This window comes from Monodon monoceros, unplaced genomic scaffold (genome assembly GCF_005190385.1).
Source record: "Monodon monoceros isolate NGI ecotype Baffin Bay Population unplaced genomic scaffold, NGI_Narwhal_1 Super_Scaffold_22, whole genome shotgun sequence".
Lineage (NCBI taxonomy): Eukaryota > Metazoa > Chordata > Mammalia > Artiodactyla > Monodontidae > Monodon > Monodon monoceros.
In genome coordinates this window covers 70,436,786-70,458,845 of record NW_021703779.1, presented here as the reverse complement: position 1 = coordinate 70,458,845, position 22,060 = coordinate 70,436,786, and the positions used below count along the sequence as shown (strand labels likewise).

The following is a 22,060-nucleotide window of genomic DNA, read 5'->3' as shown; positions in this document are numbered from 1 at the left end:
AGACTTTCTTCCACGTGGCTCAGAATAAAGGGGAGAAAATTTAGAAAGAACGAACGAAAGAAAAAAGATAAAATAAAGTTACTAAAATACAAAATAGACATAATTATTAAGAAAATACTTTTAGAAAATAAAAAAGCAAACAAACAATGGATGGAAAGAACCCTAGGACAAATGGTGAAAACAAAGCTATGCAGACAAAATCACACACAGAAGCATACACATACACATTCACAAGAAGAGAAAAAGGGGCAAAAATAATATATCTTTACTCCCAAACTCCACCTCCTCAATTTGGGATGATTCGTTGTCTATTCAGGTATTCCACACATGCAGGGTACCTCAAGTTGATTGTGGAGATTTAATCTGCTCCTTCTGAGGCTGCTGGGAGAGATTTCCTTTTCTCTTCTTTGTTCGCACAGCTCCAGGGGCTCAGCTTTGGATTTGTACCCGCCTCTCCGTGTAGGTCACCTGAGGGTATCTGTTCCCCCTCAGACAGGATGGGGTTAATGGAGCAGCTTATTCAGAAGCTATGGCTCAGTCTGGGAGGAGGGAGGGTACGGATGTGGGGTGACCCTGTGGCGTCAGCAGCCAGCGTGACGTTGCACCAGCCTGAGACACACCATGCATTCTCCCAGGGAAGTTTTCCTTGGTACTCAGGACCCTGGCAGTGGTGGGCTGTACAGTCTCCTGGGAGGGGAGGTATGGATAGTGACCTGTGCTCGCACACAGGTTTCTTGGTGGCTGCAGCAGCAGCCTTAGCGTCTCATGCCCGTCTCTTGGGTCCGCGCTTATAGCGCTGGCTCGCGCCCGTCTCTGAGCTCCTTCAATCGGCGCTCTTAATCCCCTCTCTTCACGCACCAGGAAAAAAAGAGAGAAGAAAAAGTCTCTTGCTTCTTCGGCAGGTCCAGACTATTTCCTGGACTCCCTCCAAGTTAGCCATGGTGCACTAGCCCCCTTCAGCCTGTGTTCACGCAACCAACCCCAGTCCTCTCCCTGGGATCTGATCTCTGAAGCCCGAGCCTCATCTCCCAGCCCCCGCCCTCCCTGGTGGGTGAGCAGACAAGCCTCTCGGGCTGGAGAGTGCGGGTCGGCACCGATCCTCTGTGCGGGAATCTCTCCGCTTTGCCCTCCACACCCCTGTTGCTGTGCTCTCCTTCGTGGCTCTGAAGCTTCCACCCTCCACCACCCACAGTCTCTGCCCGTGAAGGGGCTTCTAGTGTGTGAATACCTTTCCTCCTTCACAGTTCCCTCCAGGTGCAGGTCCCATCCCTATTCTTTGTTTCTGTTTTTTCTTTTTTCTTTTGCCCTACCCAGGTATGTGGGGAGTTTCTCGCCGTTTGGGAGGTCTGAGGACTCCTGCCAGCATTCAGTAGGTATTCTACAGGAGCAGTTCCACATGCATATGTATTTCTGATGTATCTCTGGGGAGGAAGGTGATCTCCTCATCTTACTCTTCCGCCACCTTAAAGCTCCTATTCTTTTTGATACAGTGGTAAATGAGAATGTTTCCTTAATTTCTCTTTTTGATCTTTCATTGTTAGTGTATAGGAATGAAAGAGATTACTGTGAATTAATTTTGTATCCTGAAACTTTACCAAATTCATTGATAAGGTCTAGTAGTTTTCTGGTAGCATCTTTAGGATTTTCTATGTATAGTATCATGTCATCAGCAGGCAGTGACCATTTTACTTCTTTTCCAATTTGAATTATTTTTATTTCTTTTTCTTCTCTGATAGCCGTGTATGGGACTTCCAACAATATGTTGAATAAAAGTAGCAAAATGCACATCCGTGTCTTGTTCCTGATCTTAGAGGAAAAGCTTTCAGCTTTTCACTGTTGGGTATGATGTTAGCTGTGGGTTTTTCACATATGGATTTTGTTATGTTGAGGTAGGTTCCCTCTTTGCTCACTTTTTGGAGAGTTTTTATCATAAATTGATGTTGAATTTTGTCAAAAGCTTTTTCTGCATCTGTTGAGATGACCATATGGTTTTTATTCTTCAACTTGTCAGTGTGGTGTATCACACTATTTGGTTTGCAGATATTGAAAAATCCTCATATCCCTGGGAAGAATTCCATTTGATCTTCTTGTATGATCCTTCTAATGTATCATTGTATTCAGATTTCTAGTATTTTGTTGAAAATTTTTGTGTCTTTTGTTCATTGGTGATATTGGCCTGTAATTTTCTTTTTTTATGATAGCTTTGTCTGATTTTAGTATCGGGGTTATGGTGGCCTCACAGAATAAGTTTGGATGTGTTCCTTCCTCTGCAATTTTTGTTTTCGTTTTTTATTTTTATTTTCTTATTTTTTTCGGTATGCAGGTCTCTCACTGTTGTGGCCTCTCCCATTGTGGAGCACAAGCTCCAGATGTGCAGGCTCAGCGGCCATGGCTCACGGGCCCAGCCACTCCATGGCGTTTGGGATCTTCCCGTACCAAGGCACGAACCCGGGTCACCTGCATCGGCAGGCGGACTCTCAACCACTGCGCCACCAGGGAAGCCCCTCTGCAATATTTTGGACTAGGTTCAGAAGGATAGGTGCTAACTGTGCTCTCAACGTTTGGTAGAATTCGCCTGTATAGCTATCTGGTCCAGGATTTTTATTTGTTGGGAGTGTTTCTTTGGTAATTTTATTCAAGTATAGTTCATTCACATTAATTTCTGCTGTACAGCAAAGTGACTCAGTTACATATATATAGATAGATAGATAGATAGATTCTTTTTCATATTCTTTTCCATTATGTTTTTTTAAATCTTTATTGGAGTATAATTATTTTACAATGGTGTGTTACTTTCTGCTTTACAACAAAATGAATCAGTTATATATATACATATGTTCCCATATCTCTTCCCTCTTGCGCCTCCCTCCCTCCCACCCTCCCTATCCCACCTGTCCAGGCGGTCACAAAGCACCGAGCTGATCTCCCTGTGCTATGCGGCTGCTTCCCACTAGCTATCTACCTTACGTTTGGTAGTGTATATATGTCCATGCCTCTCGCTTTGTCACATCTTACACTACCCCCTCCTCATATCCTCAAGTCCATTCTCTAGTACGTCTGTGTCTTTATTCCTGTTTCACCCCTAGGCTCTTCATGACATTTTTTTCTTAAATTCCATATATATGTGTTAGCATACGGTATTTGACTGTTTCTGACTTACTTCACTCTGTATGACAGACTCTAGGTCAATCCACTGCATTATAAACAGCTCAATTTCGTTTCTTTTTATGGCTGAGTAATATTCCATTGTATATATGTGCCACATCTTCTTTTTTTTTTTAACATCTTTATTGGGGTATAATTGCTTTACAGTGGTGTGGTAGTTTCTGCTTTATAACAAAGTGAATCAGTTATACATATACATATGTTCCCATATGTCTACCCTCTTGCGTGTCCCTCCCTCCCACCCTCCCTATCACACCCCTCCAGGCTGTCACAAAGCACCGAGCCAATATCCCTGTGCCATGCGGCTGCTTCCCACTAGCTATCTACCTTACTACGTTTGTTAGTGTGTATATGTCCATGACTCTCTCTCGCCCTTTCACAGCTCACCCTTCCCCCTCCCCATATCCTCAAGTCCATTCTCCAGTAGGTCTGCGTCTTTATTCCTGTCTTACCCCTAGGTTCTTCATGACATTTTTTTTCTTAAATTCCATATATATGTGTTAGCATACGGTATTTGTCTTTTTCTTTCTGACTTACTTCACTCTGTATGACAGACTCTAGCTCTGTCCACCTCATTACAAATAGCTCAATTTCGTTTCTTTTTAAGGCTGAGTAATATTCCATTGTGTATATGTGCCACATCTTCTTTATCCATTCATCCGATGACGGGCACTTAGGTTGTTTCCATCTCTGGGCTATTGTAAATAGAGCTGCAATGAACATTTTGGTACATGACTCTTTTTGAATTTTGATTTTCTCAGGGTAAATGCCCAGTAGTGGGATTGCTGGGTCATATGGTAATTCTATTTGTAGTTTTTAAGGAACCTCCATACTGTTCTCCATAGTGGCTGAACCAATTCACATTCCCACCAGCAGTGCAAGAGTGTTCCCTTTTCTCCACACCCTCTCCAGCATTTATAGTTTCTAGATTTTTTGATGATGGCCATTCTGACTGGTGTGAGATGATATCTCATTGTAGTTTTGATTTGCATTTCTCTAATGATTAGCGATGTTGAGCATCCTTTCACGTGTTTGTTGGCAATCTGTATATCTTCTTTGGAAAAATGTCTATTTAGGTCTTCTGCCCATTTTTGGATTGGGTTGTTTGTTTTTTTGTTATTGAGCTGCATGAGCTGCTTGTAAATTTTGGAGATTGATCCTTTGTCAGTTGCTTCATTTGCAAATATTTTCTCCCATTCTGAGGGTTGTCTTTTGGTCTTGTTTATGGTTTCCTTTGCTGTGCAAAAGTTTTGAAGTTTCATTAGGTCCCATTTGTTTATTTTTGTTTTTATTTCCATTACTCTAGGAGGTGGGTCAGAAAGGATCTTGCTGTGATTTACGTCATAGAGTGTTCTGCCTATGTTTTCCTCTAAGAGTTTGATAGTTTCTGGCCTTACATTTAGGTCTTTAATCCATTTTGAGCTTATCTTTGTGTATGGTGTTAGGGAGTGATCTAATCTCATACTTTTACATGTACCTGTCCAGTTTTCCCAGCACCACTTATTGAAGAGGCTGTCCTTTCTCCACTGTACATTCCTGCCACCTTTATCAAAGATAAGGTGTCCATATGTGCATGGGTTTATCTCTGGGCTTTCTATCCTGTTCCATTGATCTATCTTTCTGTTTTTGTGCCAGTACCATACTGTCTTGATTACTGTAGCTTTGTAGTATAGTCTGAAGTCAGGGAGCCTGATTCTGCCAGCTCCTTTTTTCGTTCTCAAGATTGCTTTGGCTATTCGGGGTCTTTTGTGTTTCCATACAAATTGCGAAACTTTTTGTTCTAGTTCTGTGAAAAATGCCAGTGGTAGTTTGATAGGGATTGCATTGAATCTATAGATTGCTTTGGGTAGTAGAGTCATTTTCACAATGTTGATTCTTCCAATCCAAGAACATGGTATATCTCTCCCTCTATTTGTATCATCTTAATTTCCTTCATCAGTGTCTTATAATTTTCTGCATACAGGTCTTTTGTCTCCTTAGGTAGGTTTATTCCTAGATATTTTATTCTTTTTGTTGCAATGGTAAATGGGAGTGTTTTCTTGATTTCACTTTCAGATTTTTCATCATTAGTATATAGGAATGCCAGAGATTTCTGTGCATTAATTTTGTATCCTGCTACTTTACCAAATTCATTGATTAGCTCTAGTAGTTTTCTGGTAGCATCTTTAGGATTCTCTATGTATAGTATCATGTCATCTGCAAACAGTGACAGCTTTACTTCTTCTTTTCCGATTTGGATTCCTTTTATTTCCTTTCTTCTCTGATTGCTGTGGCTAAAACTTCCAAAACTATGTTGAATAGGAGTGGTGAGAGTGGGCAACCTTGTCTTGTTTCTGATCTTAGTGGAAATGCTTTCAGTTTTTCACCATTGAGGATGATGTTGGCTGTGGGTTTGTCATATATGGCCTTTATTATGTTGAGGAAAGTTCCCTCTATGCCTACTTTCTGCAGGGTTTTTATCATAAATCGTTGTTGAATTGTGTCGAAAGCTTTCTCTCCATCTACTGAGATGATCATATGTTTTTTCTCCTTCAATTTGTTAATATGGTGTATCATGTTCATTGATTTGTGTATATTGAAGAATCCTTGCATTCCTGGAATAAACCCCACTTGATCATGGTGTATGATCTGTTTAATGTGCTTTTGGATTCTGTTTGCTAGTATTTTGTTGAAGGTTTTTGCATCGATGTTCATCAGTGATATTAGCCTGTAGTTTTCTCTTTCTGACATCCTTGTCTGGTTTTGGTGATGATGGCCTTGTAGAATGAGTTTGGGAGTGTTCCTCCCTCTGCTATATTTTGGAAGAGTTTGAGAAGCATAGGTGTTAGCTCTTCTCTAAATGATTGATAGAATTCGCCTGTGAAGCCATCTGGTCCTGGGCTTTTGTTGGAAGATTTTTAATCACAGTTTCAATTTCAGTGCTTGTGATTGGTCTATTCATATATTCTATTTCTTCTTGCTTCAGTCTTGTCAGGTTGTGCCTTTCTAGGAATTTATCCATTTCTTCCAGGTTGTCCATTTTATTGGCATAGATTTGCTTGTAGTAATCTCTCATGGTCTTTTGTATTTCTGAAGTGTCAGTTGTTACTTCTCTTTTTTCATTTCTAATTCTATTGATTTGAGTTTTCTCCCTTTTTTTCTTGATGAGTCTCACTAATGGTTTATCAATTTTATCTTCTCAAAGAACCAGCTTTTAGTTTTATTCATTTTTGCTATCATTTCCTTCATTTCTTTTTCATTTATTTCTTATGTGATTTTTATGATTTCTTTCATTCTGCTAACTTTGGGTTTTTTTTTTTTACTCTTCTTTCTCTAATTGCTTTAGGTGCAAGGTTACGTTGTTTATTCGAGATGTTTCCTGTTTCTTAAGGTAGGATTGTATTGCTATAAACTTCCCTCTTAGAGCTGCTTTTGCTGCGTTCCATAGATTTTGGGTCGTCGTGTCTCCATTGTCATTTGTTTCTAGGTATTTTTTTATTTACTGTTTTATTTCTTCAGTGATCACTTCGTTATTAAGTAGTGTACTGTTTAACTTCCATGTGTTTGTATTTCTTACAGATCTTTTCCTGTAATTGATATCTAGTCTAATATCGTTGTGGTTGGAAAAGGTACTTGATACATTTTCAATTTTCTTAAATTTACCAAGGCTTGATTTGTGACCCAAGATATGATGTATCCTGGAGAATGTTCCATGAGCACTAGAGAAAAATGTGTATTCTGTAGTTTTTGAATGGAATGTCCTATAAATATCAATTAAGTCCATCTTGTTTAATGTGTAATTTAAAGCTTGTGTTTCCTTATTTATTTTCATTTTGGATGATCTGTTCATTGGTAAAATTGGGGTGTTAAAGTCCCCTAGTATGAATGTGTTACTGTCGATTTCCCCTTTTATGGCTGTTAGTATTTGCCTTATATATTGAGGTGCTCCTATGTTGGGTGCGTAAATATTTACAATTGTTATATCTTCTTCTTGGATCAATCCCTTGATCATTATGTAGTGTCCTTCTTTGTCTCTTCTAAAAGTCTTTATTTTAAAGTCTATTTTGTCTGATATGAGAATTGCTACTCCAGCTTTCTTTTGGTTTCTATTTGCATGAAATATCTTTTTCCATCCCCTTACTTTCCGTCTGTATGTGTCTCTAGGTCTGAAGTGGGTCTCTTGTAGATAGCAAATATATGGATCTTGTTTTTGTGTCCACTCCACCAATCTGTGTCTTTTGGTGGGAGCATTTAGTCCCTTTACATTTAAGGTGATTATCGATATGTATGTTCCTATTCCCATTTTCTTAATTGTTTTGGGTTAGTTATTGTAGGTCTTTTCCTTCTCTTGTGTTTCTTGCCTAGAGAAGTTCCTTTAGCAGTTGTTGTTGAGCTGGTTTGGTGGTGCTGAACTCTCTCAGCTTTTGCTTGTCTGTAAAGCTTTTAATTTCTCCATCAAATCTGAATGAGATCCTTGCTGGGTAGAGGAATCTTTGTTGCAGATTTTTCTCCTTCATCACGTTAAATATGTCTTGCCAGTGTCTTCTGGCTTGAAGAGTTTCTGCTGAAAGTTCAACTGTTAACCTTATGGGGATTCCCTTGTGCGTTATTTGTTGTTTTTCCCTTGCTGCTTTTAATATGTTTTCTTTGTATTTAATTTTTGACAGTTTGGTTAATATGTGTCTTGGCGTATTTCTCCTTGGATTTATCCTGTATGGGACTCTCTGTGCTTCCTTTACTTGATTAACTATTTCCTTTCCCATATTTGGGAGGTTTTCAACTATAATCTCTTCAAATATTTTCTCAGTCGCTTTCGTTTTCTCTTCTTCTTCTGGAACCCCTACAATTTGAATGTTGGTGCATTTAATGTTTTCCCAGAAGTCTCTGAGACTGTCCTCAGTTCTTTTCATTCTTTTTTCTTTATTCTGCTCTGCAGTAGTTATTTCCACTATTCTATCTTCCAGGTCACTTATCCGTTCTTCTGCCTCAGTTATTCTGCTGTTGAATCCATCTAGAGTATTTTTCATTTCATTTATTTTGTTGTTCATCATTGTTTGTTTCATCTTTATTTATTCTAGATCCTTGTTTAATGTTTCCTGCATTTTGTCTATTCTATTTCCAAGATGTTGGATCATCCTTACTATCATTTTTCTGAATTCTTTTTGGTAGACTCCCTATTTCCTCTTCATTTGTTAGGTCTGGTGGGTTTTTATCTTGCTCCTTCATCTGCTGTGTGTTTTTCTGTCTTCTCATTTTGCTTATGTTACTGTGTTTGTGGTCTCCTTTTTGCAGGCTGCAGGTTCGTAGTTCCCGTTGTATTTGATGTCTGTCCCCAGTGGCCAATGTTGGTCCAGTGGGTTCTGTAGTCCCCCTGGTGGAGGGGACTAGTGCCTGTGTTCTCGTGGTTGAGGCTGGATCTTATCTTTCTGGTGGGCAGGTCCACGTCTGGTTGTGTGTTTTGGGGTGTCTGTGGACTTATTATGATTTTGGGCAGCCTCTCTGCTAATGGGTGGGGTTGTGTTCCTCTCTTGCTAGTAGTTTGGCATAGCATGTCCAGCACTGTTGCTTGCTGGTCGTTGAGTGAAGCTGGGTGCTGGTGTTGAGATGGAGATCTCTGGGAGATTTTCACTGTTTGATATTATGTGGAGCTGGGACGTCTCTTGTGGACCAGTGTCCTGAAGTTGGCTCTCCCACCTCAGAGGCACAGCACTAACTCCTGCCTGCAGCACCAAGAGCCTTTCTTCCACACGGCTCAGAAGAAAAGGGAGAAAAAGTAGAAAGAAGAATTAGTAGAAGCAGAAAGAAAGAAAGATAGAAAAAGAAAGAATGGAGGGAGGGAGGGAGGGTGGAAGGAAGGAGCGAAGGAAGGAGAAAAGAAAGAAAGAAGATAAAGTAAAATAAAGTAAGATAAAATATAATAAAGTTATTAAAATAAAGAAAATATTTATTAAGAGAAAAAGAAAACAAAAAAACGGACGCATAGAACCCTGGGACAAATGGAAGCAAAGCTATATAGAGAAAATCTCACACAGAACCATACACATAAACACTCACAAAAAGAGGAAAAGGGGAAAGAATCATAAATCATGCTCTCAAAGTCCACCTCCTCAATTTGGGATCATTCATTGTCTAAAGGAGGGAAGGAAGGAAAGAAGGAACAAAGATAAAGTAAAATAAAATAAAGTTATTAAAATAAAAACTAATTATTAAGAAAAATTTTTTTAAAAAATACAAATGGATAGAAACCTCGGACAAATGGTGGAAGCAAAGCTATACAGACAAAATCACACACAGAAGTATAAACATACACGCAAAAAGTGAAAAAGGGAAAAAAATCATAAATCTTGCTGTCAAAGTCCACCTTCTTAATTTGGGATGACTCTTTGTCTATTCATGTTTTCCACAGATACAGGGTACATCAAGTTGATTGTGGAGCTTTAATCCACTGCTTCTGAGGCTGCTGGGAGAGATTTCCCTTTCTCTTCTTTGTTCTCACAGCTCCCAGGGGCTCAGCTTTGGATTTGGCCCCGCCTCTGTGTGTAGGTCGCTGGACGGCATCTGTTCTTCGCTCAGATAGGATGGGGTTAAAGGAGCAGCTGATTCGGGGGTTCTGGCTCACTCAGGCCAGGGGTAGGGAGGGGCACGGAATGCGGGGCGAGCCTGCGGCGGCAGAGGCCACCATGACGTTGCACCAGCCTGAGGCGCACCGTGCATTCTCCCTGGGGAGTTGTGCCTATATCACGGGACCCTGGCAGTGGCGGGCTGCACAGGCTCCCTGGAAGGGGGGTGTGGATAGTGACCTGTGCTCACACACAGGCTTCTTGGTGGCTGCAGCAGCAGCCTTAGTGTCTCATGCCTGTCTCTAGGGTCCACGCTATTAGCCGCGGGTCACACCCGTCTCTGGAGCTCCTTTAAGCAGCGTTCTTAATCCCATCTCCTCGTGCTCAAGGAATCAAAGAGGGAAGAAAAAGTTTCTTGCCTCTTTGGCAGGTCCAGACTTTTCCCCATACTCCCTCCCGTCCAGCCGTAGTGCACTAACCCCCTGCAGGCTGTGTTCACGCCAGCAACCCCAGTCCTCTCCCTGTGCTCCAACCGAAGCCCGAGCCTCAGCTCCCAGCCCCGTCCATCCCGGCGGGGGAGCAGACAAGCCTCTCGGGCTGGTGAGTGCCAGTCAGCCCTGATCTTCTGTGCGGGAATCTCCCCGCTTTGCCCTCCACACCCCTGTGCCTACGCTCTCCTCCGCATCCCCGAAGCTCCCCCCCTCCACCTCCCGCAGTCTCTGCCCACGAAGGGGCTCCTAGTGTGTGGAAACCTTTCCTCCTTCACAGCTCCCTCCCACTGGTGCGGGTCCGTCCCCATTCTTTTGTCTCTGTTTATTCTTTTTTCTTTTTCCCTACCCAGGTACATGGGTAGTTTCTTGCCTTTTGGGAGGTCTGAGGTCTTCTGCCAGTGTTCAGTAGGTGTTCTGTAGGAGTTGTTCCACGTGTAGATGTATTTCTTGTGTATCTGTGGGAAGGAAGGTGATCTCCGTGTCTTACTCTTCTGCCATCTTCCCAGAAGTCCCCCATTATGGTTTATCACAGGATATTGAATATGGCTCCCTGTGCTATACAGTAGGACTGTGTTGTTTATCCCTCCTACATATGATAGTTTGTATCTGCTAATCCAGAATTCCCAATCCTTCCTTCCCCCACCCTCCCCACCTGGCAACCACAAGTCTCTTCTCTATATTTGTTAGTCAGTTTTTGTTTCGTAGATATGTTCTTTTGTATTGTATTTTAGATTCCACATAAAAGTGATATCATATGGTATTTGTCTTTCTCTTTATGACTTACTTCATGTAACATGATAATCTCCAGGTCCATCCATGTTCTTGCAAATGGCATTATTTCATTATTTTTTTATGGCTGAGTAATATTCCGTTCTATGTATGTACCAGAACTTCTTTATCCATTCATCTGTTGATGGACACTTAGCAATGGTTGCTTCCATGTCTTGGCTATTGTACATAGTGCTGCTATCAACATAGAGGTGAATGTATCTTTTTGAATTATAGTATTGCCTGGGTATATGCCCATGAGTAGGATTGCTGGATCATATGGCACCTTTATTTTTAGTTTTTTGAGAACCTCTGTACTGTTTTCCATTATGGCTGCACCAATTTACATTCCCACCAACAGCGTAAGAGGGTTCCCTTTTCTCCACACCCTCTCTAGCATTTATTATTTGTAGACATTTTAATGATGGCCATTTTGCCTGGTTTGAGATGATACCTCATTGTAATGTTGATTTGCATTTCTCTAATAATTAGTGATAATGAGCATCTTTTCATGTGCCTTTTGGCCATCTGTATGTCTTCTTTGGAGAAGCGTCTATTTAGGTGTTCGGCCCATTTTTCATTTGAGTTATTTGTGTTTTTTTGTTATTGAATTGTAGGAGCTATTTGTATATTTTGGAAATTAAACCCTTGTTGGTTACATGATTTGCAAATATTTTATTCTAGTCCGTAGGTTGTCTTTTCGTTTTGTTTATGGTTTCCTTTACTGTGCCAAAGTTTATATGTTTGATTAGGTCCTATTTATTTTTGCTTTTTTTTCTGTTGCTGTGTGAGACTGACCTAAGAAAACATTAGTAGAATGTATGTCAGAGAATGTTTTGCCTGTGTTCTTGTTACCGAATCCATGCTCGCTCTGCTTGCCGCATGACTGGTCAATAAATTGGGAGATGAGGTGTTGAGGCACGGAATATGACTTTTTGTGGGAAGCTGGCAGACCGAGAAGATGGCAGGTTAATGTCTCCAAAAAACCATCTTATCGGGGTCTGGATGCCCATTTGTTTTATAGAAGAGAAAGAGGGAGGAGGTGAGGAAGTAAAATAAAAAAGCTATGTCTAGCAAATATCTCCTGGAATGGCCAGCCTTGGGGAGGAGATGTGTTAATTTCTTCTTTCTTGCAGCCATTCACAGGTAGACAGGATCAGGATGTTTCCCTGAACAAAGGCACTTTGGTTTAACATTCACGCAGAGGGGCAGGGTTCCCCAAGGCAGGCCATTATGTATAGACAGTATCCTGTCAGTGAACAAAAGTAACAGGAAGCAAAGGTTAAAGTAAAGAAACAGATCCAACATGGAGTCAGGATTGGCTCTTCCCTGTTACACTCTCTTCTAGGAGTTTTATAGTATCTTGTGTTATATTTAAGTCTTTAAGCCATTTTGAGTTTATTTTTGTGTATGTTGTGAGAGAGTGTGTTCTAGCTTCATTGATTTACATGTGACTGTCCAGCTTTCCCAGCATCACTTGCTGTAGAGACTGTCTTTTCCCCATTGTATATTCTTGCCTCTTTTGTCAACGATTAATTGCACATAGGTGTGTGGGTTTATTTCTGGGCTCTCTGCTCTGTTCCATTGATCTGTCTCCTTTTGTGCCAGAACTACGCTGTTTTGATTACTGTAGCTTCATATTATTGTCTGAAATCTGGGAGGGTTGGTTATGCCTCCTGCTTTGTTATTTTTCCTCAGGATTGCTTTGGCAATTCTGGGTCTTTTATGGTTCCATATAAATTTTAGGATTATTTGTTCTAGTTCTTTGAATAATGTCATAGGTATTTTGTTTAGAGCTTTAAATCACAGATTCAATTTCACTACATGTAATTGGTCTATTCGTATTTTCTATTTCTTCCTGATTAAGTCTTGGGAGATTGTACCTTTCTGAGAGTTTGTCCATTTCTTCTAGGTTGTCCATTTTATTGGCATACAGTTGCTTGTAGTAATCTCTCATGATCCTTTGTATTTCTGTGGTGTTCATTGAAACTTCTCCTTTTTCATTTTTAATTTTCTTAATTTGGGCCCTTTCTCTTGTTTTCTTGATGAGTCCAGCTAAAGGTTTATCAATTTTGTTTATCTTTTCAAAGAACCAGCTTTTAGTTTCATTAATCTTTTCTATTGTTTTCTTAGTGTCTATTTAATTTATTTCTGCTCAGATCTTTGTGTTTCCTTCTACTACCTTTGGGTTTTGTTTGTTCTTCTCTCTCCAATTCCTTTAGGTGTAAGGTTAGCTTCCTTATTTGAGATTTGTCTTGTTTCCTGAGGTAAGCTTGTATTGCTATAAACTTCCATCTTAGAACTGCTTTTGCTACATCCCATATCTTTTGGATCTTCATGCTTTCATTTTCACTTGTCTCTAGGTATTTTTTTTATTTCTTCTTTGATTTCTTCAGTGATCCATTGGTTGATTAGGAGCATATTGTTTAGCCTACATGTGCTTGTGGTTCTTTTTGCAGTTTCTTTCTTGTAGTTGATTTCTAATCTCATAGCATCATGGTTAGAAAAGATGCTAGATATGATTTCAATTTTCTTAAATTTACCAAGGCTTGCTTTGTTGCCTAGCATGTGATCTATCCTGGAGACTGTTCAGTGTGCACTTGAAAAGGATGTGTATTCTGATCCTTTTGGATGGAACACTCTATAGATATCAGTTAAGTCCATCTGGTGTAATGTGTCACTTAAGGACTGTGTTCCTTATTGATTTTATTTCTTTTCCTTGTCTGATTCCTTTGGTGAGGACTTCTAGTACTATGTTAAATACAAGTGGTGAGAGTGGATGTCTTTATCTTGTTCCTGATTTTAGAGGAAAAACTTTTAGATTTCATCATTGACTATGATGTTAGCTGTGGGTTTTGTCATATATGGCCTTTATTATGTTGAGATATATTACCTCTATACCAACTTTGTTTAGAGTTTTTATCATAAATGATGTTTAATTTTTTTCAAATGCATTTGCAGCATCTATTGAGATAATCATATGATTTTTCTTCTTCAAGTTGTTAATGTGGTGTATCACATTGATTGATTTGCAGATACTGAAGCATCCTTTACATCCCTGGGATAAATCCTACTTTATCATTTTGTGTTCCGCTTAATAGGTTGTTCAATTTAGTTTGCTAATATTTTATTGAGGGTTTTTTATCTATGTTCATCAGTGATATTAGCTTGTAATTTTCCTTTTTTTGGTGGTATCTTTGGTTTTGGTATCAGGGCTATGCTTGCCTTATAAAATGAGTTCAAAAGTATTCTTTTTTTGTTTAATTTTCTAGGAATTCTTTGAGAAGGATGTGTGTTAACTCTTATTTAAATGTTTTTAGAATTCATCAGTGAAGCCATTTGTCCTGGACTTTTGTTTGTTGGGAATTGTTTTTATTACTGATTCAGTTTTATTACTGGTAATTGGTCTGTCCACATTTTCTAGTTCTTCCTGGTTCAGTCTTGGAAGATTGTATGTTTCTAGGAATTTATCCATTTTTTTCTAGATTGTCCATTTTTTGGAGTATAACTGTTTGTAGTAATCTCTTATGATCCTTTTTATTTCTGTGCTATTAGTTATTTATCCTCTTTCCCTTCTGATTTTATTGATTTGGGCTCTTTCTCTTTTTTTCTTGATGAGTCTGGCTAGAGGTTTTTAATCTCTATTTCATTTGTTTCTGCTCTGATCTTTATTATTTCTTTCTTTCTACTAACTTTGAATTTTGTTTCTTTCTTCTTTTTCTAGTTCCTTTAAGTGTAAGTTTAGATTGTTTGGCATTTTTCTTGCTTCCTGATATAGGTGTGGATCACTATCCACTTCCCTCTAATAACTGCTTTTGCTGTGGCCCATAGATTGTAGATCATTGTGTTTTTGCTTTCATTTGTCTCTAATTATTTTTTGATTTCCTCTTTGATTTCTACAGTGATCCATTGGTTGTTTAGTGCATGTTGTTTAGACTCCACATGTGTGGGGTTTTTTTTTAAAGTTTTTTATTGTTGTTCTTGTACTTGATTTCTAGTCTCATACCATTGTTGGAAAATATGCTTTATATGATTTCAGTCTTCTTAAATTTATTGAGGCTTGTTTTGCAACCCAGCATGTGAACTGTCTTTGGAGCATGTTCCATGTGCCCTTGAAAAAAATGTGTGTTTTGTTGTTTTTGGATAAAAAAGTTCTGTATATTTGTATTATTTCCATCTAGTCTAATGTGTCATTTAAGACCAGTTTTTCCTTATTGATTTTCTGTCTGGATGATCTCTCCATTGATGTAAGTGTGATATTGACATTGACTACTATTATTGTGTTACTGTCAATTTGTCCTTTAATGTCAGTATTTGCATTATGTATTTAGGTATTCCAACTTTGGTTTCATATATATTTACAATTGATATACGTCTTGCTGGATTGACCCCTTCATCATTATGTAATGTCCTTCTTTGTCTCTTGTTACAGTCTTTGTTTCAAAGTCTATTCATCTAATATAAGTATTGCTACCCCAGCTTTCTTTTCATTTCCATTTGGATGGAATACCTTTTTTATCATGTCACATTCAGTTTTTGTGTGTGTTTACATCTGAAGTGAGTCTCTTATAGGTAGCATATAGATGGTCTTGTTTTTTTTAGTCATTCAGCCACTTTCTATGTATTTTGATTGGAACATTTAATTTATTTACATTTTAAATAATTATCAATAGGTATGGATCAATACTTATTGCCATTTTGTTAATTTTTTTCTGGTTGTTTTTGTCTTTTTTATCTTTCTTCATCTTTTGCTCTCTTCCCTTGTGATTTGATGATTATCACTAGTGTTATGTTTGGATTCCTTTCTCTCTCGTGTGTGTGTGTGTGTGTGTGTGTGTGTATGTCTGTTACAGGTTTTTGCTTTGTGGTTACCATGATGTTCGTATTTCACAATATATATGATTATTTTCAGTTGATGATCTCTTAAGTTTGAACTCATCTAAAAACCCTGCATTTTTATACCCCTCTTATGTTTAATGTTTTTAACATCATATTTTCCATGTTTTTTATGTGTATTTCTTAACTACTTTATGTGTATATATAGGCGATTTTACCACTCTTGTCTTTTAACCTTCCTAGTAGTTTTATAAGTGGTTGACCTTTACTGTGCCTTTGCCTTTACCAGTGAGATTTTGTCTTTTGTAATTTTTATATTTCTAGTTTTGGTCTTGTCTTTGCTACTTATAGAAGTCCCTGTAGCATTTCTTGGAGAGCCATTGGTTTAGTGATACCTAACTCTTTTAGTGCTTGCTTCTCTGTAAAACATTCTCTCTCCTTCAAATCTGAAGATAGCCTTGCTGGGTAGAGTAGTCTTGGTTGTATGTTTTGTCCTTTCATCACTTTGAATACATCACTTTGGCACTCCCTTCTGGCTTGCAGGTTCTGCTGAAAAGTCAACTGAAAGTCTTATGGGAATCCCTTTGTATGTAACTAGTTGCTTTTCTCTTGCCGTTTTTAAGATTCCCTATCTATAATTTTTGCCGTTTTAGTTATAGTGTGCCTTGGTGTGGATCTCTTTTTGTTCAGCTTGTTTTGGACTCAGTTGCTTCCTGGACCTGGATGTCCATTTCCTTTCACAGGTAGGGGAAGTTTCCAGTTAATATTTCTTCAGATAAATTGTGTCCCTTTCTCTCTTCTCCTTTGGGACCCTTATAATGTGAATATTTGTACTCTTGGTATTTTTTCCAGAAATCTTTTAAAAGCTATCCTCATTTCTTAAATTCTTTTGTTCCCTTTTTCTGTTCAGCTTGGGTGATTTACATTATTCTGTCTTTCAGTTCACTGATCTGTTTCTCTGTATCATGTCATGTACTCTTGATTCCTTCTTAGTGTTATTTTTGTTTTTTTTTTTAATTTCAACTATTGTATTCTTCAGCTCTGTTTTATGGTTCTTTATACTTTGTAACTCTTTGTTAGACTTCTCACTGTGTTCATCCATTATTCTCCCAAGTTCATTGAGCAGTTTTATGATCATTACCTTGAAGTCTTTATTGGGTAGGTTGCTCTCTTCCAGTTTGTTTAGTTCTTCTGAGATTCTGTCTTGTTCCTTTGTTTGGAACATATTCCTCTGTCTCCTCATTTTGCCCAGTTCTCTGTGTTTATTTCTATTTATTAAGTAGGTCAGTCATGTTTCCTGATCTTGGAGAAGTGGCATTATGTAGGAGATATCCTATGGGGCCAATCAGCATACTCCACTCTGGTCACCAGAGCTATATGTCCTAGGGGTGCCCCATGTGTGTGCTGCGTGGGTTCTTCTGTTGTGGTGGGGCCACTACTCTGGGTGTGCTGGCAGACAGGGCTGGCTCCCAGCCCAGTTGGTTGCCAGGCCCTGTGTCGTGTGGCTGCCAGCCCACTGTTGGGCAGGGCTGGGTCCTGGCATGAGTGGCTGTTCATCCCCAGTGGTCCCAAGGCTGGTGCTGCCTTGATAGTAGGTGGGACCAGGGGCCTAGGTGACTGTCTGCAGGGTCTGGGGGGACCTAGGGCTGGTACCTCACCACTGGTGGGTGGGGTTGTCCCAGGGCAGCTTAATGTATGTGCCTATGGGGCTTTTATTTTTATCTTTGTTTCATCATATGTAACATGTCTTTTTCATTTCTCAGTTACTTTTAAAGTTTTCTCTGTCTTGGGTTTTGAGCAATTTGGTTTGATGTCCCTTGGTGTAATTTTCTTTATTTCTTTTACTTGGGGTTCACTGACCTTCTTTGATATGTGGGTTCATAGTTTCCATAAAATCTGGAAATTTTAGAGACATTATTTCTTCAAATATTGTTTTCTTCCCTCTTACTTTCTGGGACTCTAATTGTAGTTGTGTGCTTTGTCAGTTGAAGTTGTCCCATAGCTCATTGATGCTCTGCTCTTTTGCTTGCTTGTTTTGCACTTTTTTTTTCTTTTTTATAGTGTTTATTGCCGTGTCTTCACCAGTCTTTTTACCTGCCATCTTAAATTTGCCATTAATCCTATTTGGTTCTTTTTATCTTTTTTGTCTCACATTTTAGTTTTCATCGCTGTTTTATTTGTTTCTTTTTATGTCTCTCTACTTAACTTTTGAACATATGTTTCAGTTGTGGGTCAATTTTGATTGATTGATTTTTTTCTTTTCATTTTGCATTGTATTTTCCTTCTCTTTTGTATGCCTTGTAATTTTGGATAAGAAGCTTGACATAGTGAATTTTACCTTGGTGAGTGCTGGATGCTTTTGTATTCCCATTCTTGAGCTACTTTCTGAGTTAAATTAGGGAAAACAATTGATACTTTTGTGCCTTCATTTTAAGATATTTTTAGGCAGGACCAGAGTAGTGTTTAATCTAGGGATACTCACTACTCAGGCAGGTTTCTTTCAAGTTCTCTACCAAATACTCAATGAATATGAGATTTTCCAGTCTGACTGGTGGGAACAGGCAATATTCTTCACCCTGCATGAACTCCCATTTCCCTCTAATCCTTTCATACAGTTCTTCCCATGACCTTTGTTATTTTTTTCACCACATATGGGTTTGTGGTGAAGACACTTGAAAGAGACCCCCTACAGGGTTCTCTCTCTGCTCCTCTTACCTCTTCATTAATCTTTCTTGCTTTTTCTGCCCTGATCTTCCCTGACTCTCAGTTCTGCTTCATCACCACAGGGAATCTGCCAGGCTCTGCCTGAGTTTTCCTTACCTACTCAGCATCCTGAAAACTCTTTCAAGGTTCTAAGCTAGAGCAATCATAGGGCTTACTTGATTTGTTTCCCATCTTTTAGGGGTTACTTTCCTTCATTGCCTAATATCTGATCTCTTGAAAACTGTTGCTTCCTATATTTTATGGGTATGTTTTTTTGGAGGGGCTGGGTTTCAACCAGTTGAGTGAATCCAGTTCCTGGTTTTACATCTTGGCCAGAGGCACAGAAGTTCTGGGAACTTTAATCATTTTTATGATTATCATTTATGTCTGTTTTATTGATGTAATTCACTGTTATGTTCTTTTTAATATTATTTTTTCATTTATTTCTGCACATATGTTCTTTTTCCAATAGATTTTTTTGATTGGTTGTTCTACTCCTCTACATAGTTTCAACCAATTACATTATTCTTCAAATTCTGACATTACAGTGTAGTCTTTGGTTTCTCACTACCTCTGCTAGTGATAAAAAGTTCACAAATGCTTTTGTTTCTATATTAGAAGATGCTTGTTAAGGAGAGTTTAATTCTCCTTTCTATAAAGGATGCTTGGTAGAGAGTTTATTTTAAATTGTTACATCATTTAATAGATTTAAAATTGTGTTTTACTATGAGGTTATATTACATTTATAAGTTTTTATTACAACATAGAGAAAATAAGCATATTTACATTTACTCTGATGAAAAATATATGATATTCTGACCACTACATTGCTATAAATCAGCTGCTAACCTTGGATTTATGTTTTGCTTTCTTTAGTATTTTATACAGTAAACCACCAGTTACTGAGCATATTAACAACATGGGACTCCCCTTCTATGATGTTGTATCTGTATACAGATACACTTATACTTTGGGGCCCAGATTACCAGCAAAGATCTATAGTTCCTTTCTCCTCCTGACCATTTAGCATATTCCACCATAGTTCCTGCTACTTTACATTTTTCTCCTCCCTCACTAACCACATTCAAGTTACACAGAATTGGTATCCCCTGATTTTAGAATGGTAAATAAGCATATGCTGTATTTTGAAAAATCTGTTTTAAGATTCTCTTTTGACAGTTAACTATGCAGTATATGGGTTTTGTTTACCCTAATGATAGGTCAACTAAAACAGATTGCAAAGCTATTAATCCTCTCATACTTTGAGAAAATGTGAAATGATATATTTTACTAAAACCTTTAATGATATGTAGTTTCATGTATGTATATATATATTTTTTTCATTTTAATTTAGGATTTGCTTTCCCATATGCTGCATATGGACCCACAGCAGCGGTACACTACAGAACAAGTATTAAAACACTCATGGATAACCCACAGAGATCAGTTGCCAAATGATCAGCCAAGTAGAAATGATACATCACATGTTGTTAAGGTAAAACAAACATACTTTTAAGCACTTTCTAAATGCTTGATACTAATAATGCCATTGCATGCCATCCACTGATGACACATATAATTACTTTAAAGTATCTTTATTTTTTAAAGGTATATTTATAGATTTTTTGTTTTGGTTTGCTTTTTTAAGTAACAAACTTCTTTAGCTACTGCCTTACTGATGATAAATAAAATTTTCTTGATTGTATTTGACTTGCTCTTAAGAGACACTGGGGCTAGGAGCAGACTAAATTCAAGTTTTGTATGGAAACAAAAGATGGCTAGTGGTTCCTAAATTAATAACCATTGGTTTCCATATTTATAGGCATTGAACCTAGATTTTAAAGTTTAGTGTTTTATCCATTTATCTCTTGATGGACACTAAGATGTTTCCATATCTTGGCCATTGTGATATTGCTGGAATGAACATGGGAGTGCAGATAATCTCTGAGGGTAAAGAAATTGTGATGTGTGTGTGTGTATGTGTATGGAATATATTATATATAATAGAATATTATTCAGCTTTTTAAAAGGAGATCTTGCCATTTGCCACAACATAGATGAACCCATAAGACATTATTGCTAAGTGAAATAATGTAGACACAGAAAGAAAAATAGTACATGATCTCTCTTATATGTGGAATCTAAAAAAGTCATATATGTAGAAACAGAGAGTAGAACAGTGGTTACCAGGGGCACAGAGGTGGTGGAAATGGGGAGATATTGGTTAAGGTATACAAAGTTACAGTTATGTAGGATGAATAAGTCTAGAGATCTAATGTGAAGCCTGATGACTATAGTTAATAATACTATATTGAGTACTGGAAATTTTCTAAGATTTCAGGTGCTCTCATCACACAAAAAGTGATAACTGTGTGAAGAGAAAATGTGTTGACTAGCTTGACTGTAGTAATAATTTTACTATAGATATCAAAATAACATGTTATATACCTTAAATGTATACAATTCTTATTAAAAATAAGATTAAAAAGATATTTAAAAGCAAATTCAAAGAGTTTTGAAAGACTGATAAAAATAATACATTTTAGTGTTTTAAAAATTTGTAAGAAGCATAGTTATTGAAGCAAAAAATATACAAGTAATCAAGTGTTAATTAATCAAGGGAGCATCAATGCACAGATTAAGGATTCTCAATTATTTTCCTGGGGGGAAGAAGTTGTATTCTAGTTAAATTTCTCATGATATAATGTGGAAGTTTTCTTACTTCCAGAGATTGTTATTCATTTTGTGATATTTTTCATTATTTTAGGGAGCAGTGGTCACCACATATTCTGCCCTGACTCAAAAGACCTTTCAACCAGTCCTAGAGCCTGTTGCTGCTTCAAGCTTAGCTCAACGACGGAGCATGAAAAAGCGAACATCAACTGGCCTGTAAGATTTTTAGTGTTCCTCAGCCTAACTGGATGAATAAAAATTTAAATGTGTGGCTTTTTGTCTAATCTTATATCAAAGGCATTGTTTTCTACTACATTACTTGAATATTCTGTTTAAGCTTCCTTTTTTTAAGGGGGAGTGAGATTAAAAACATATACAGGTCCACAATATTCATACCACATTGTTTTTCAGTAGTGTCCAAGTGTATATTTAAGTATAAAATTGGTATCTACAATGTCCTACCAACTTCTCTGCACATTAACTTCTAAAGTTCCTTTCAAATAAATTTACTTTAATAGTTTTTCTGGTTGTGTAAAATAATGGTTTGGGGAATCATTACCAACAATTAAGATGGAAGTATAATAGTATAATGCCAAGCAATGTCAGTATTTTTTAACATTAGATCCTGAAAGGATAGGCTTCTTTTTTTTTTTTTAAGAAAAACAAACAAAAAATGTATTGTAGAAGCTTATTGTGTGTAACCAAAGGACTCCGTTCATTTGACTCTGTAGTTACTAAAATGTAAACATAGTCGTTTGGTGCCAGATTAAAAAATCATTTATGCTAATATGTTAACTCTTAATATGGTTGATGCTAAATTTTACAGGAGAATTAAATCACAGATAATGTGTGCCGACAGACCTGTGTATTATCCATAAAGAGCCT

The 22,060-nt window shown here is 37.9% G+C and overlaps 1 protein-coding gene across 5 annotated transcripts in view; it reads left to right on the top strand.

Annotated features, from left to right (window-relative positions):
- The window catches only part of RPS6KA6 (ribosomal protein S6 kinase A6), a 227,927-nt gene extending 206,232 nt beyond the window's left edge, over positions 1-21,695 (top strand). For 4 of the 5 annotated variants that reach the window (XR_003796370.1, XM_029240502.1, XM_029240501.1 and 1 more), the window contains 2 exons: positions 19,857-19,997; positions 21,270-21,444. Coding sequence is in view for 4 of the 5 variants with exons in the window: in XM_029240502.1 (XP_029096335.1) it covers positions 19,857-19,997; positions 21,270-21,395 (267 nt within the window). In the remaining variant the exon portion in view is untranslated. Of the gene's footprint in view, positions 1-19,856; positions 19,998-21,269 lie in introns of all 5 variants that reach the window. The other variant, XM_029240500.1, reaches the window with a different exon arrangement.
- Positions 21,696-22,060: the final 365 nt, after the last annotated feature.